Genomic DNA, 15,654 nt, shown 5'->3' with positions numbered 1-15,654 from the left:
GCTGGACTGGTTTTGTTGTGCTGGAGAAGGGAGGGAGGCTAAACTCAAAGGAATTGACTTTGTTAGCGGAATTTAAACTGTTTCTGGAGCTACCAGCTAGAAGTCCAGCTTTCAGTAGTCCCAGGTGCCTCTCACTTCACCACTGAAGGGCTGAGACTGTGTGGGTTGGAGAAATCTTTGTCTGCTTCATTCTCCAGCCATCTCAATCACTTTGTGATGAAGCTTGCTGTTTTTCATGGTTTATTTGTTTAATTGATTTACATTGAAGTTTTCTGAAACAGAAGTTTGTCCATTAGATTAAAATGTAGTTCTCTGCTTTAAGAGAGGAAAAAAAAATGCAAGGCCTGTATTGCTTCCACAACCTGGCGTGCTGGTCTGTCCCAGTGCAGAGGCTGGCAATGAACAGGATTGATCTTGCACATTTTTTTTCTGGAAGACAATCTACACAACTTATTGCCTAGGCTATTCCCTTCCCAGGGGGTCTGTGCATACCTCCAGTCAGTTGCCTTTATTTGCAGATATTGCACCTATCCACTATGTAAACTATCCCATTTGACTAATTTCTCCAGGCTTATGTTCAGGGAAGCATTTCAGTGTATGAGGAAGCTGCGAATCAACCTCAATCTTCTCTATGACCACAATCCCAAGGCAAGTATGCCCAGTTCTGTTGTGTTGTTTTCCATATCCATCTAGCCTGAAATCCATTGACATTGAACAGTGGGCTCAAAAGAGCAGGTGGTCCTGTCAGTTCTGCTTTCAGCAGAGATCGCTGCTGTGTACTGCTGCATCCTCATGCGGGCAGATGGATTTAGCATTTCCTTCATCTTGTACATTCAGAGAAGGTCCTTGAATTTGTTCTTGTACTTACTTGTTCAGAACAACAGTAGTAATACTCTTGTTCATTTCAGGTATTTCTGGAAAACGCAGAAACCTTTATCAGGCAAATAGATTCTGTGAACTATATCAACTTGTTTTTCACAGAACTGAAGTGAGTATAATTCTGCAAATGGAAGCATGCATGTAATCAGTGGTGGAACATTATTTTGTCTAAATATTGGCAGCTCTTTGGTGTGAGTTCAAGGAGTCAGTCAGCTGGCATCTTGTGTCATAAAGACTCAAGTAAGTTCAGTAGTTTCAGGGACATTCAGCGTGTCTTGCTGGGAATTCCAGCTTACAGGCAGCCATTAGATTTTTCCAGCAAGGGATCAGTACATCATCTGACTGCTTTGACTTGTCTTCTGGTTTGCTGTAAAGGGGTAAATGTGAACAGAGGAAGTTGTTTTCCCATATAAAGAGGAGCAAGACAGCACTGCTTATCTTGAAGCCTGAGACCAAGATACTTGCTTAGATTCCCAAATTTGGTCCCCTGACTTCTTTTTCAAATGTTGAGTGGCAAGAGGCTTTAGGGCATTGGTGGCTCCAGGACTTCTCAAGCTTGCTGAAATAAATAATAGTTTAGGAGCTGGAGCTCTCTCTTAGCCATTTTGTTTTATTTTCAGTTTTGTCCTGACATTAAATCTTTATCTAGAAATAAAAGCAAATGGCTTATTTTTCAGAAGTGTTCTCTCCTCAGCATCTCCGTAGTGGATTTAGTAGAAGACAGCTGTATCTTGAAAAACTTGCCTTCTGATTTTTTGATGCAACTAAAGTAGTTGTTCTGACCAGGTTTTTTTCAATGCCTCTCTTGTCTGAGAATCAGTTGGGATGGATGAGAGATGCTGGAGAGCTTTCTGCTAGTGTGACAGGTTGTGTGTCAGTACTGAATGACATCTGAGGTATTTTATTGAGTAGTTATTTTCTGTATGCATTTGTGTTTCTTAATGTTCTTGTCTTTGTGCTGGGCTATGTGATGCATTGTCCTGGTATTCATGGTATCTGTTTCTATTTAGAGAAGAAGATTTCACAAAGAGTATGTACCCATCTCTGAATGGTAGCAGTAATGCTCAACCACGCCAGCAACCTGATCAGAAAAAAGTAAACCTCATATGTGATGTGATGAGAGTTGCCATGGAACACATTGACCCTCAAAAGTGAGCATTTTCTTATTGTCAGTGAAGGAACCAGTAGAGAGATTTCTAGTAAGTCATTTGCAGAAAGTGAAGCTGTCCTTAATGTCAGTTATTTTGCTTCAGATCCCCTGAGGTGAGCCTGTGCTCCATAAAACTTATGTAGCCATACCTTCCATCTGCTGAGGATGCTGTCCTGAAAACCACAACATAACAATTCCACAGATAGCAAAACAACTTTTTACTGCAAGAATTAAAGCAATAGATGCAGGATGCTTATAAGGGTTTAGGAAATACGTTCAATTTAAGAACAGTCTGTGTGGCATAGGGGACAGAGAGACATGAGCAAGATTGTTATCTCAGGGAGATGCTGGCTTTTTGGAGCAGCTGGCCTTTCAGGAAGATCTCGGCTGTTCCATTTGTGACTGAATTACTTTTGTAAATCTTCAGCTGCATATTTCTGAATGAGTACCTTTTTAGTAACCATCCTTGGATGAATCAACACTAGACAAGGATAAAGGGTGGGAAAATAGGATAATAACAGTTGTTAGTAAGCAGTGTTAAACCATTGGCAGCTTATATGTGAAATAGTGGATAGAGGAGCAAGAGATCATGGGTTGCTGCTGAACCCTGAAAATCTAGATGCTTTTTAGCAAATGTTTTCGGAAAACAAAGCACCCCCTTAGCTGAGAAATCAGTTCTGAAATAGTACGTGTGAAATGTATGAAAGTGGAAATAACCTCCTAGAAAGCTTTCCTTTTGTAAAAAAAAAGACCATTTTCATGCCAAATTTGATTTGGAAAACTGCGTCCAGCTATCTGAGCTTTCAGAGAGAAGTGTTCTCTCTCCATTATGCTGGCTGGCATGGTAAGGAAGCTCACTGTACTCAAAACACACCTCCAGTCTGTGACATGTTTGGGGAGAAATGCTGAGTAGAAAAGTCTTTCTGGTATATTCTGTTCTCTTCCCATTTTCCCTGCCTTCCTTTAAAAAGACTAAAATACCTGCGTTTTTTTTTTTTTTTACTAAAAAGTAAACTAGCACTCGCACAAACTGTGCTAAAATAGGAATAAGCAGTGTTTCTCTCATTTTGCTTTTTCATTTACTGCTTCTGTTTTCTTCAGATACTGCCTATCGATACTGACAGCACATGTAAAGAAAAGTCCTCCAGAACTGGAAATTGCTCTCCAGAAGGTTCATGATCTTCGAGGTGTTGTATCAAGAACTCAAAAGTTTTGAAAATGGGTGGTTTGCAGGAGCTTTCATTGTTAGCGTAGTTCACCCTGAAAATTATTTTAAGGTGGTTGTTCATGTGGTCCGCCAGAAAACAGAAATGTACTTGAAACTAGCTGCGTGTTAACGGAACAGCAGCTTATCAGCTAAGAGATGCCACTGTACATGCCTTCAGCTCATCCTTTTATCTAGGTATGTCAGCAGATAGCCCAGAGTTGGAGTTGTTTTCTCTTTGCAGTCAGAACTCTGGTTTTCCCAGCATGGAATAGGAGGTTCCCATTCCGGGTCCTGGTATCTCAAACAGGCAAACTTTGCTTTTATTCTGTGCTGATACTTCTGACTTGTCACTGTTGCACACTTAGCAAGTTACTGTGCTTGGGCTGGTGCTTGAAGTTGCCCAGGAGAGGCAAAGTAACCCCTCCTGCAAGACACGGACGAGCCATTAGTTTGATGGTCCCTATCTGGTATCAAGGATGTGCCTGATAATGCGTCCCTACCTCAGAGCGGCGTTCCACCGCTGATGGTGTAACTGATCGTATGCTTCTGCTTCTTGTTACAGAAAGCATTACTCCAGATGTCAAAGCTGTGAGTGCAGAAGAAGCACTGAAGTACCTGCTTTTCCTTGTGGATGTCAACGAATTGTATGATTATTCCTTGGGGACGTATGACTTTGATTTAGTCATCATGGTGGCAGAAAAGTCTCAAAAGGTCTTGGCTTATAGTTCCAGCCAAGGAACTATTTTTCTGCTTTCACAAAGTTTCTTTGTAGTCTGTGGATCAGCCCCCATGTTTTGTTAGTCATAGCTCTCTACCCAGGCAGGATTCCAGTTGCTCAGTCACACACATCCCTGTGTGTGCTTGGGATGATGCTGGGAAGGTGGCATGTCTCTGTATCCCTTAGTACTTCTTGAGCACAGATTTGGTAACTTGCTTGTGCTCAAGGTGAAATAGGGCTTTTCTAGAGTATCATGGCAAGAGGAGCTTTGGGGAAGGGAAGGACTGCGGTCTGAAGTGTTGTGACTGCATGCCTGACGTTCCCAGTTCTGTACTCTTTTGATGCTTACTTATTTGGCAGTGGCCACAGTAATAGTGTGTATCTTCCAGCACGTTTAATTTGAAATCTCTAAATGGAAATACCCATCAGGATCTTCAGAGTTTCCTAATGTTACAGCAGAGCCTGCTGTCCATCAATTGAAACACCCTGTACACGTTAACAGGTTTTATGGCATTTGATCTGAGGGAAATTGATCAGCTTGACAGCTTCAAATTTATACATGGTAATAGCTAATAGAAAACAATATTTGATATGATACATAGCCTTGAATTTTAAATGTCACCAGCCTTTAGATACTGCTGAAGTCCATGTGGGAGCCTGCTAATTTAAGTTAGTCATTCCTGGCAAGAGTACATACACAGAATTGAGTCTTTAAGATGGCTTAACATTTAAAAAAAAAAAAAAAGCCTTTTTAGTATATTATCGTACAATTTCAAATATGGGACTGTCTGTTGGTGAAGATGGGGGCAAATAAGGATCTTACCAGATTAGCTCAACTGCAGTTTTTATTATTCTTTGCAGGACCCAAAAGAATACTTGCCCTTCTTAAATACCCTCCGGAAAATGGAAACCAATTATCAGAGATATACAATAGACAGACACTTGAAGAGATACACAAAAGCACTTGGGCATCTCAGCAAATGTGGTAGGTGTCCTGCACATGCAACATCTCTAAAGAGAAACTCTGCAGTGGAACGTTTCAGTTTTGGAGAGCTTTTGGGAGAAATAGCTGAAGAAAGAGAAGGTTTGCACAAGGTCATCTTACCTCCTGGTAGTACATGGTTAACTTACTTCTGCTACATGTTTTTTGTAGTGGAGCTTGGCGCAGGGAGAAAGGGGTGAGAATGTTTACTGCTTTGTGATCATGAAGTATAAGTCTTGTTTTGTTCCTGTTGTCGGTGACTTATCCCCAGTTAATATTGCTGGCAAAAGTGGAGCAAACCTCAAGGAAGTGAACACCTTGATTTTACGGTAGTAGAATAGGTGCTTTTGTGCTTTTCCACCCAAGTACCTCTAATTGCTTTTTAATGCAATGAACCCAGACTGGCTGGGAGCCATGAGGACCATGTGCTTTCTTTTTTATTGCTACAAAAAATAAATTATTTCTGCAGGTCCTGAACACTTCTCTGAATTTCTGAACTTGGTGAAGGATCAGAATCAGTATTGTGAAGCCTTGAAGCTGTACCCCTCTAGCACTCAGGAGTACAAGGTGTGTAAGCACATGACACTGCAGTGTGCAAGCTTTTTATTCTCTTACGCATGTGTTTGCACATCCTCCGCACCTTGAGTGAGGGCAGTGAGACAGCAGCTGCTTGCGTTGAAGTTCTGCAGGTCATTACTATTCCTGTGTTGTCTGAGACCGTCCTCTGAGATAATAGCTGGAATGACTCTCAGCACTGACCCTGCGATGTCTGGTCATCGAAGGAGTGGCTGTTACTTCATTGGTCCCGTGACCAGGAGAGCACCTGGGAGTCCAGTTTCTGCTGCACTACCTTGTGGTGTGCTGGAGAGCTCCTGTTACCACAGAAAGACTTTTCTTCCTGTCTTGACATTTGTCATACCAGCTTTCTATCTGGCACTTGCAGGTTGTGTGGGGACACTTTGTTATCCTTAAACTATTCTGAAGAGTGCTAGAGAGCTTGGGGCACTTGTAGATGTGCTGTTTCCTAGCATGTAGTGTCCCTTGTTGGTTTCAGTATTACTGAAGAACTTCAGCCTGCCCAAGGCTGAGATAAAATGTAAATGAATGCATTTAATATAATTTAATTTAGATATTGTAAATACAGAACATACAAGCCTTTGTAAAAGAAGTAGATGAAGAAGTAAGAAGGGAAATAAAGAAACTCAGTCTGTTTGCAACATGATGAGAGCAGAGAGAACTTTTTCCGCATGAGGGAGGTCTGTTCCTAACTCTGGCTCCTTGGGAGTCTGTCTTTATTCTTTCTGTATTCTTTCAGTCAAATCCACCTGCCCCTTCTTGGTGGAGATTGTGAGCTTTGAATAGCATAGTGAAGCTCAGGATATTGATTCACAGCAGCCTGTACCTATAGAGTTGCAGTGCTTGCATCCTTCCTTGTGCCAGTGTTTGACTCCTGGATTAAGTTGTTTCAGGGAGACATTCTAACAAAAACTGCTCATGTGAGTGGGGAAGAAGGGGCTGGTTTCCTGCAGTATGTAGTTTACCCAGCCTTTGGCTTGGAGAGTTAAGTACCTCCCGTTGTCTCTTTGTTTTAGCTCTGAAATGTCTCCATGTGCTAATCATCAGCCCTTGGCTTGATATAAAGTTCGAAATGGGGTAGGAACATCGTACCTGGAGGTTCCTTGGGGGAGGGGGAAATAAGCTTCTGTTGATGGGCACTTGATTTTTACTAATGGAGGACTGCTGCTGACTCTACAGCTGATTTCTTATTTCTCTTTTGTCCCTGTCTTGCAGGATATCAGCAATGTGTATGGGGAGTACTTGATTCAGAAGCAGCTATATGAACAGGCTGCATTGATATTTGCTCGTGCTGGCATCTTTGCAAAAGCACTTGATGCTTTTCAGAACAGTGGCAGCTGGCAGCAAGCCCTGTGCATGGCGTCACAGCTTGGTTACACAACGGATAAACTGTCCAGCCTGGCACAGAGCATGGCAGGTAGGCCTTGAGGAGATGGAAGTGTGCAGAGCAAAACTGGCTGCTGTTATTTTTGGTTCATTTTGATTTTTCCTAAAATTTAGTGGAAGCCTCAGTCTTCAGCAGCGTCTTTCGTAAAGAGAGAACAAAGATCCCATGTTTCCCAAGGGTTTGTGTGATGCATATCACCTTTGTTTCTCAATGGAACCAAAAGATGTTGGAGCTGAGTTGGTAGGCACCCAGGAGTTGCCAAGCTAGCTGTGGCCTTGGCTGCCCCACGCTGACTTGCTTCTTGCACGTTTTCCTTGCAACCAGTTGCTGAACTGCTATTCCAAATTGCCTCCTTGGTTAACCTCAGGGAATGGAGATTCTTTGAAGTGTCTGACATGACTGAGGCCTCTAGACATCATTGACATAAGTACTGTGCCTAGTCACAGATCTTAAAGGTTATCGGATAATCCAGAGCTGCATCTTCATGTTTTCTCCTTAAAGCCTGCTAACAGCTGGGACCAACTGGTACCTGTAAAGCTATCTGCTGTCCTACTGCAAGAGAAAAAGGTAGCTGGTCTCAGAATTTCTGCTCACTAGGACATGTCTGCCTGCATGCGTGAGATGTATTGTGGACCTGGCATGTCTTTCAGCCAGAGAAATGGAGCACCGTCCTGACTTCTGCTTTATTCAGAGGCAGAGTTTACGAAGGGCTCACTTAGTGGGAATATGGCTCCTGGGAGTGTAGTCTTCCAGAGTTGTATATTCCAGTATTTTCTTTTTCTGACACTTAATGCAATTTGGATCTTTCATGCCTTGCCTTTAATACTTTTTCTAGTGCCCCTCTTAAATCACAACTGTAGTTTGGTGAAATGAGCAGACACAAGCTGTCTTGGATGAGATTGCTTTGCTTGGGTAATTTTTTTTTTTTTTTTCTGGTGTTCTGTATCACTTGCCCTCTAACATGGCATCCTAGCGTATGAACCCATGCCAAAGCTGGTTCTGACTTTTAGGGGACTAGAAGCTCTGAATCCCACAAGCTTCATGGTTGCTGTCCATAGCACGGAGAGCAGGTGGCAAAGTGCTCCCTGCAAGATAGCAAGGCTGCGATACACTGAAGCTTTCAAGAGAGATTTCCTTTTTACATCCTGGCCCCCTCCACTTAAGTGACTCTTCACTATTTCTGTCTCAGACTGGAGGGGAAAGGGTTTTCCAGCTGGCCCTGAGGGATGTGCATCAGCAATTTCACAAGCAACTAGCTGCTTATGTTGCAAGTTAATGAATTCTTGGCATCAGGCAGCCCTTCTTTTTACCAGGCAGATTGAGTAAGTGTGTGAGCAGCTAGAAAGTGCCTCAGTGAGTGGGATTTTCCTCTACTTTGTTGTTTGTGGCACAAAATCCAGCTGCTTCTGAAAAGCTGAACTCTACACCTTTTCTTGTAGGAAAACTAGTTGAACAGAGAAAGCATGCAGAGGCAGCCATACTTCTGGAGCAGTACACTCGGGTAACGTAATCACCCTCCTGTCTGTGCCCCAGTAATATCCTCTGTCAGAGAGACACACCATCTGTTTTCTCTGTTCTGGGCCACATGTGACTCCATGCATGCTGACAGGAAAACAGTCTGTGCTGTGGGCTCTCTTGGGGAGGGCAAAGCAGGCCCAGGTGATGCCGTGAGCAGGGTGGAGATGAATGCTGCCTCCCTGAGTTTTTCCACTGATGAAGCTGTCTCTGCTTTGGTACAAAAAGCTTTTGTCTTGGAGAGCTGAAGCATGAGGGCTGGAGTAAAGAAGACAGTTCTAGAAGGATTTCCCCTCAGCATGTGAGAAGTAACATAGTTTGTGGGGTTTTTTTATGTCAGCACTCCAAACTACTTGGCACAATAGTGTTTTCCTGTCCTGACTGTGATACTGCTGTGTAGAAATGTGCTGTGTAGAAATGTGCATCTGAATAAGTGCTAGATGAATGTCTATTACTAGCATCAGTAGCAGGACATGGTTGCTCTTTCCTTCTAGGACTATGAAGAGGCTGTTCTCCTGCTCTTAGAAGGGGCTCTTTGGGAAGAGGCTTTAAGACTGGTGAGACATTTCAGAGCACAATAACCAGAGTGGAAATACTACTTTAGAGTGCAAGAACAGAGGGATGGGATAGGCTAGATCCTTAAATAATACTCTGTTTCCTTTCCCTGATCCAGATTCACAAGTATGGTAGACTGGATATCTTGGAGACCAACTTCAAACCTGCTATTCTGGAAGGTGAATCTGTGCAAGAATCTGAGACTTCTCTGTGCTATAGAGGCTGAAGAAGGTCTTCACTGGGTCTGTGGGAAGTCACAGCACTCCAGTACTGGAAGCTGTATGGAATGATGCTGTGATTCTGCCTAACTGATGCTGCCCCGTTAGCTGCATTTGGCTCTACTCAGTGCAGCTTGAAGCCCTATGCGTCGTGGGCTTTTTTTAGCTTAGTCACGCTCCTTTTGAGCTTTTCCAGACCTCACAGTCATAAACTGCAAAGGGGTGTGTGTCTGCATGTCCATGAACAAGCGGGACAGTCCTTGTTCCAGAGCACATGTGGCAGCAGAGCTATGGACTAAGAAAATGGCTGGCTGTGCTATAAGCTTTTATGAGTAGTTTTTTAAAAATATGATTTGATAGCTGTATTCTTCCTTTCATCCAGGAAGGATGGTTAGTTACTATTGGTAGTTTTTCCTTTTCATGCTATGGGCAGAAGGCTTTATGAGTTGAGAGATTTTTTTTCTTTAATCTGAACCTAATTAATGCAAAGAGATTTGGCCACAGAGCTTTCAGCTCTTCCTGTATCAGAAACAGACTCTTATTTTACAAAATACTTGTCTAGCACGTTAATTCACTCCACATCCAGGTGCATCTTGTTTGGTGGGCTGCTGTATTATAAGCTTTGAATTTCCTTCCACTTGAGTCCTTTTGTGTGCTTTGCATCTGACTTCTGAGCTTGTTTGAAGGACTGTGCTCCTTCAGACTTCTTGTGTAAAAAATGCTTTTCTGGTTCTTCTGCACAACTGTTCATGTTCTGATTTTCTTATTGAGCAGCTCAGAAAAGTCAGCTGATCTTTCTAGATACTCAGAAAACAGCATTTCTTCGCCATAAGAGTCGCCTGCAAGTGGTCCGTGAGCTGAAGGAGAAGGCCTGTGAGAGCCTGCAGGGTTGGTATTGAAATGCATGAGACTTTCTCGTGCATAAGTAACTGATCATCTTTTTCTTTGTGGTTTCCATTTGCCCTGGTGGAGCTGTGCTCTCTTCTAGCTCCAGTGGTACCTACAACAGTAGCACTGCATTCTTCTCACACCACACTTGGACTGTGATTGTTTGCCCTTGCTCATTCTGTAAAGACAGCTTTATTTTCAGTGCTATCTGTGTCACAGCTTTCATGGGATCGAAAAGCACCTGAAAGCCCTTGAAAATGACACAGCATAGTCTCCACAGTGCCAGCTTGTCTGGGTCAGACAGTGCTCAGCATGTCCTTTGTGCTGAGTACCTGCTAGCCATATTCACCTGCAAGCACACATAGACTCAGGGAAGTTTTCTGAAAGCAGGACGCTTTGTCCTGGTCCAGATCTGCTGCACTGATATTGTCATCCCTCTGATTGTGCTGTTTAATATCACAATGCCCACCAGGGTAGAGGAGCAGTGTTCTTCTCACAATTTCTGTTTCTTCTGTGCTGGCTGAGTGGGGTTGAGAGGTGTAAGGCTCCAAAACACCAGCAGGTAGAATGAATCTGCCCAAGCTGCTTCTCCAACAAGCTACATAGATTACCCAGAGAGAAAGCTTGGAATAACTGTGACCTTTTTCTATACTGTGACAGTTGTTAACATGTTTTGCAGATTATGAAATGGCAAATTGCCCAGAATTGGATCTTTTCTCTGAAACCAGCAGTGTTGTGACAGCCAGTGACATGAACAGCAAATATTCACACAGCAATTCAAGAATATCAGCGTAGGTATCTGCCTCCAAATTAGGTAGTGGCTGCCCTGGCATCCACATTTGGGAGGGCAGCTTGCTCATGCTTGGCATGCTCATCCTCGCAGCTGTGCGTGCCTTGAAGCTGCTTTAATTAAAGGCATTTCGTGGCTATTTTAACTCTTATTGGGAGGGAGACAGCATAAAATAGTAGCCAGAAGCTACTAGTGCAACAGGAACTGAGTGCCCAGCAGAGGAGCTGTGAACACAGACACTGGGCAGCAGCTGGCTCTGTGGTTGTCCGGCATGATGCCAGAATAGCTGGCTGTAGGAGGCTTGATATAGAATATGGGCAGAGCTCTTCAAATATTAACACCTTGTGCGCATGGCTTGTGCTCTTTGTCCTAGGTTTTGCACTTGATGGGTGGCGGTTTCTACTAAACCTCACACCAATGTCTTCCCACAGTGGGCGTCCGAGTTGCTTTTGAGTGCTTTTAAGAATGTGAGCTGCAGCGTGGCGTGTGCCGGGGTGTATAGTCTGTGGGACCGCTTCTGAATTAGCTGTAGCTGAAATGTGGAAAAACACAGCTGTGGGAAAAATGTGGACTTTTTAGGGCACTTTCTGTGGCCTAGACGAAAAGAGGAAGAGACAGCAAGCTTAGTATTCAGCATACCTCTGGTCAGAGTGTGCTGATCATTTGGGGATGTTATGCAACTAATACTGGCCTACAGTTAGAAGTTGCTTTCCTGTGATAATGGGCAGGAGCTGAGCTGTATTAGTGCACAGCTTGTGGAGGTAGCAGAAATGAAAATATGCACAGGCAAGCATAGACCCTGGCACCAAATTGTTTTAAGTGGAGCCCAGCTTTGCCTAATAGTGACTACTGCCAAACAATTTACCCTACTTTGTGCTTAGAGCAATGCTTTAACCTTGCTGGAACACAGAGCAGTCCTTTTTGTAGTAGAGAAACAGCCCAGGTACTGACTTGTGTTTCATACCTAAAAGGATATTGGTTGAGTAGCATTGAAAACATTGACACAAAGATACATAAGCTTATATGCAGTCCCCTCTTGCTGGAGAGAGTAAGGACTTGAGTAACAAGTGTCGCGCACACTGTTGATGTTCCTTCGGACTTACCCTGTTACAGCTAATCCTGTTGTGCACACTATAATTAAGCATCCTTCTTTTCAGGCGATCCTCAAAGAACCGGCGCAAGGCTGAGCGCAAGAGATACAGCTTGAAGGAGGGGAGTCCTTTTGAAGATATGGCCCTTCTGGAAGTCCTAGGAGAAAATGTTCGTGCTGTTGAGACTGTGAAGGGTAGGACACTTGATGATCTTAATCCACTCCGCAACTTGTGAGGACAGCTGAGGCAGAGTGCTTCCTCTTATTCTTAATGGGTATGCTGGGGAGAGAAGCTGCCTGGTCCATAAGACCATCTGTGTTGGACCTTGATTTAGTTCATCTGCCTCTGTACTTGGAAGAACATGTAATAGTGTGAGCTCTCCACATTTGAAGTTTGGGAGCAGAGAAGCAAGGCCTTGTCAGTGCTGTGACAGATTTGTCTCACATTTGTACTCAGACACTGTAGGTGCTGTGTAAGGACACAACCAGTTGTGATTTGCTGCTCCCCTTCCTGTCCCCTGATACCAGAGAAATACAGCTGTTCATTTAGCATACTTGTGTTAATTGCTGTTGCTTGTGCTTCTGTTCCCTCCTGCAGGAGACATACACATCCTTCTGAAGCAGCTTGTGCTGTTTGGTTATGATGAGCAAGCTGGGGCACTGCAGCAAGTCCTGGAAAAGGTTTTGCAGTTGATGGAGACCTCAATCACAGAAATCTGGACTCCAGACCTGCAGCAGAGCTCTGTCAACCCGGTCAGTGCTCATCTGCAATACTCATCACGCCTGCTATACAATACCAAGTATTTAGCAGTATTTTTCATTCTTCAGCAAAGAGTCCATAATCCTTCCCTGGCTTTCCAGATCTGCTTTTCTTCTGTAGAGGTCAAATAGATATTCTGTGCAGTACCTGCCAAGTCAGTACACTCTAGATGTGTTCAAAAGGCATAGCCTGCTGTGTCCCTTGCACTGAATGCCACATTGGGCATGATGAGGTCTCATAAGGCTTGTGTTGCCTTTTTCTAGTGATGGCTTCATTTCGTAAGCTCTATCTTAAGCAATTTTTTTAGGCCTGATGGTTGAAGTGTTAGCATAGCTTTTATGTACTGGAGTAGTGGTTGTCTGACCTGGTGTTCTGAAGTGAAAAGCTACCAGAGCGGTCAATTTAGTCTGAACCAGTCTATCATAAGGAGTATATTGCAAAAAGGAGGGTTGTGTCAGGCTTCTTAAACTTCAGCTTAACACAGAATAAGGAAATCACGAGGACTGCACGTAGTTCCCTTCTGAAATGAAAGTCTGGGTGAGGGTATCGAGTGTGCCCTCAGTAAATTCACGGAAGACACTAAGTTGGGTGGGAGTGTTGATTTTCCTGAGGGTAGGAAGGCCCTGCAGAGGGATCTGGACAGGTTGGATAGATGGGCCGAGACCAATGGCATGAGGTTCAACAAGGCCAAGTGCAGGGTCCTACACTTTGGCCACAACAACCCCATGCAGCGCTACAGGCTGGGGGAAGAGTGGTTGGAAAGCGGCCCAATGGAAAAGGACCTGGGGGTACTGGTGGACAGCCAGCTGAACATGAGCCAGCACTGTGCCCAGGTGGCCAAGAAGGCCAACAGCATCCTGGCTTGTAGCCAGCAGGACTAGGGCATTAATTGTCCCTCTGTACTCGGCACTGGTGAGGCCACACCTCGAGTACTGTATCCAGTTCTGGGATCCTCACTTCAAGAAAGACATTGAGGTGCTGGAGTGAGCCCAGAGAGCAGCGAAGCTGGTGAAGGGTCTGGAGGGTCTGACCTATGAGGAATGGCTGGGAGAACTGGGGTTGTTTAGCCTGGAGAAAAGGAGGCTGAGTGGAGACCTTATTGCTCTCTACAACTACCTGAAAGGAGGTTGTAGCGAGGTGGGGGTCGGCCTCTTCTCCCAGGCAACTAGGGAGAAGTGCAACAAGGCCAAGTGCAAGGTCCTGCATGTGGGTCAGGGCAGTCCCAAGCACAAATACAGGCTGGGTGGAGAATGGACTGAGTGCACCCTGAGGAGAAGGACTTGGGGGTGATGGTTGACAAGAAGCTCAACGTGAGCCATCAATGTGCTCTGGCAGCCCAGAAGGCCAACCGTATCCTGGGCTGCATCAAAAGCAGTGTGGCCAGCAGGTCGAGGGAGGGGATTCTGCCCCTTTACTCCGCTCTCATGGGACCCCACCTCGAGTACTGCATTCAGCTCTGGGGCCCCCAACATAAGAAGGACATGGACCTGTTGGAGCAAGTCCAGAGGAGGGCCATGAAGATGATCAGAGGGCTGGAGCACCTCTCCTATGAAGACAGGCTGACAAGAGTTGAGGCTGTTCAGCCTGGAGAAGAGAAGGTTCCGGGGAGACCTTCTAGCAGCCTTCCAGTACCTGAAGGGGGCCTACAGGAAAGCGGGAGAGGGGCTTTTTACAAGGGCATGTAGTGTCAGGATGAGGGGTAACAATTTTAAACTGAAAGAGGGTAGATTTAGATTAGATATTAGGAAGAAATTCTCTACTGTGAGGGTAGTGAGACACTGGAACAGGTTGCCCAGAGAAGCTGTGGATGCCCCCTCCCTGGCAGTGTTCAAGGCCGGGTTGGATGGGGCTTTGAGCAACCTGGTCTAGTGGAAAGGTGTCCCTGCCTGTGGCAGGGGGGTTGGAACTAGATGATCTTTAAGGTCCCTTCCAACCGAAACCATTCTATGATTCTATAACTAGCAACAGGACAAGAGGACATAGTCTCAAGCTGCGCCAGGGGAGGTTCAGGTTAGATATTAGGAAAAATTTATTCACAGAAAGGGTTGATAGGCATCAGAATGGGCTACCCAGGGGGGTGGTGGAGTCACCATCCCTGGAGGTGTTTAAGAAAAGACTGGATGTGGCACTTAGTGCCATGATTTAAGAGTGGTGTTAGGTCAAAGGTTGGACTCGATGATTCCAGTGGTCTCTTCCAAACTAGTTGATTCTGTGATTCTTTACTTCTAATAAGTAGTTTCTGAGCGTTCATGATGAACATAAGATACTCCCCAGTATCTTCTCCCTAGCTACTGATTAGCAAGACTCTAAGGACAGGTTAAAACTGTTCTATGTGACAGGGAACTGAGACTCTCAAGTGAACTTTAAATATTGCTGGCACTGTAATGAAAGTAGTCCTTCCAAGTCATGTCACTTAGAGTGCTGTGAAGTAGGGATAAGGGTTCTGTGTCCTGAGCAGGTGTCTGAAAGCAGTTCTCTCTTTCTGCCTCTGTGTTTACTGGGCTTTGATCACATATTCCTGGTCAGTATACTGTGAGGTCTCCTGCAGGCAGCTGCTTCTGCTTTTGGAGAGTAACAGCAGAGTTTTCTTTGTAGGTATCCCTGCTCTTAGCCTTGCTTTGTGCAGGTTGGAACATGGGTATTGCTTCTTCATACAGGTCCTGGGACCCAATTCAACTGCAAACAGCATTATGGCTGCCTATCAGCAGAAGAGGATGATGACTCCTGTTGTGCAAGGTTAGTTGAGGCTCTGAGTTAGGTATGGGTGTGAAATGTCAGTGACGTCCGTGGGCTTTGAGGCTCTCCAAGCATTGCTACCTGTCAGCGGTTGTAGCATTTATTCAGTTGTAGGAGTTTCTTCCTTTCCTTTATGGTGTACCCTCCCACCTCGTGGCAAGTGAGCAGCCTCCTTAACAAGGTTTTATTTGCTCTGAAGTCCT

General features: G+C 44.6%; 1 protein-coding gene across 1 annotated transcript in view; it reads left to right on the top strand.

The window, feature by feature from the left end:
- The window catches only part of ELP1 (elongator acetyltransferase complex subunit 1), a 36,696-nt gene that overhangs the window by 19,748 nt on the left and 1,294 nt on the right, over positions 1-15,654 (top strand). Inside the window, exons 20-35 of the mRNA XM_068422816.1 lie at positions 570-648; positions 909-988; positions 1,890-2,030; positions 3,131-3,216; positions 3,799-3,947; positions 4,816-4,939; positions 5,406-5,503; positions 6,728-6,929; positions 8,339-8,400; positions 8,909-8,971; positions 9,088-9,148; positions 9,962-10,075; positions 10,755-10,866; positions 12,023-12,150; positions 12,554-12,708; positions 15,373-15,451. Of these exons, the coding sequence (XP_068278917.1) occupies positions 570-648; positions 909-988; positions 1,890-2,030; positions 3,131-3,216; positions 3,799-3,947; positions 4,816-4,939; positions 5,406-5,503; positions 6,728-6,929; positions 8,339-8,400; positions 8,909-8,971; positions 9,088-9,148; positions 9,962-10,075; positions 10,755-10,866; positions 12,023-12,150; positions 12,554-12,708; positions 15,373-15,451 (1,733 nt within the window). The remainder of the gene's footprint in view (positions 1-569; positions 649-908; positions 989-1,889; positions 2,031-3,130; positions 3,217-3,798; positions 3,948-4,815; positions 4,940-5,405; positions 5,504-6,727; positions 6,930-8,338; positions 8,401-8,908; positions 8,972-9,087; positions 9,149-9,961; positions 10,076-10,754; positions 10,867-12,022; positions 12,151-12,553; positions 12,709-15,372; positions 15,452-15,654) is intronic.

This window comes from Nyctibius grandis, chromosome Z (genome assembly GCF_013368605.1).
Source record: "Nyctibius grandis isolate bNycGra1 chromosome Z, bNycGra1.pri, whole genome shotgun sequence".
NCBI lineage: Eukaryota > Metazoa > Chordata > Aves > Nyctibiiformes > Nyctibiidae > Nyctibius > Nyctibius grandis.
The sequence above is the reverse complement of the archived record's forward strand: the minus strand, read 5'-3'. Positions and strand labels throughout refer to the sequence as shown.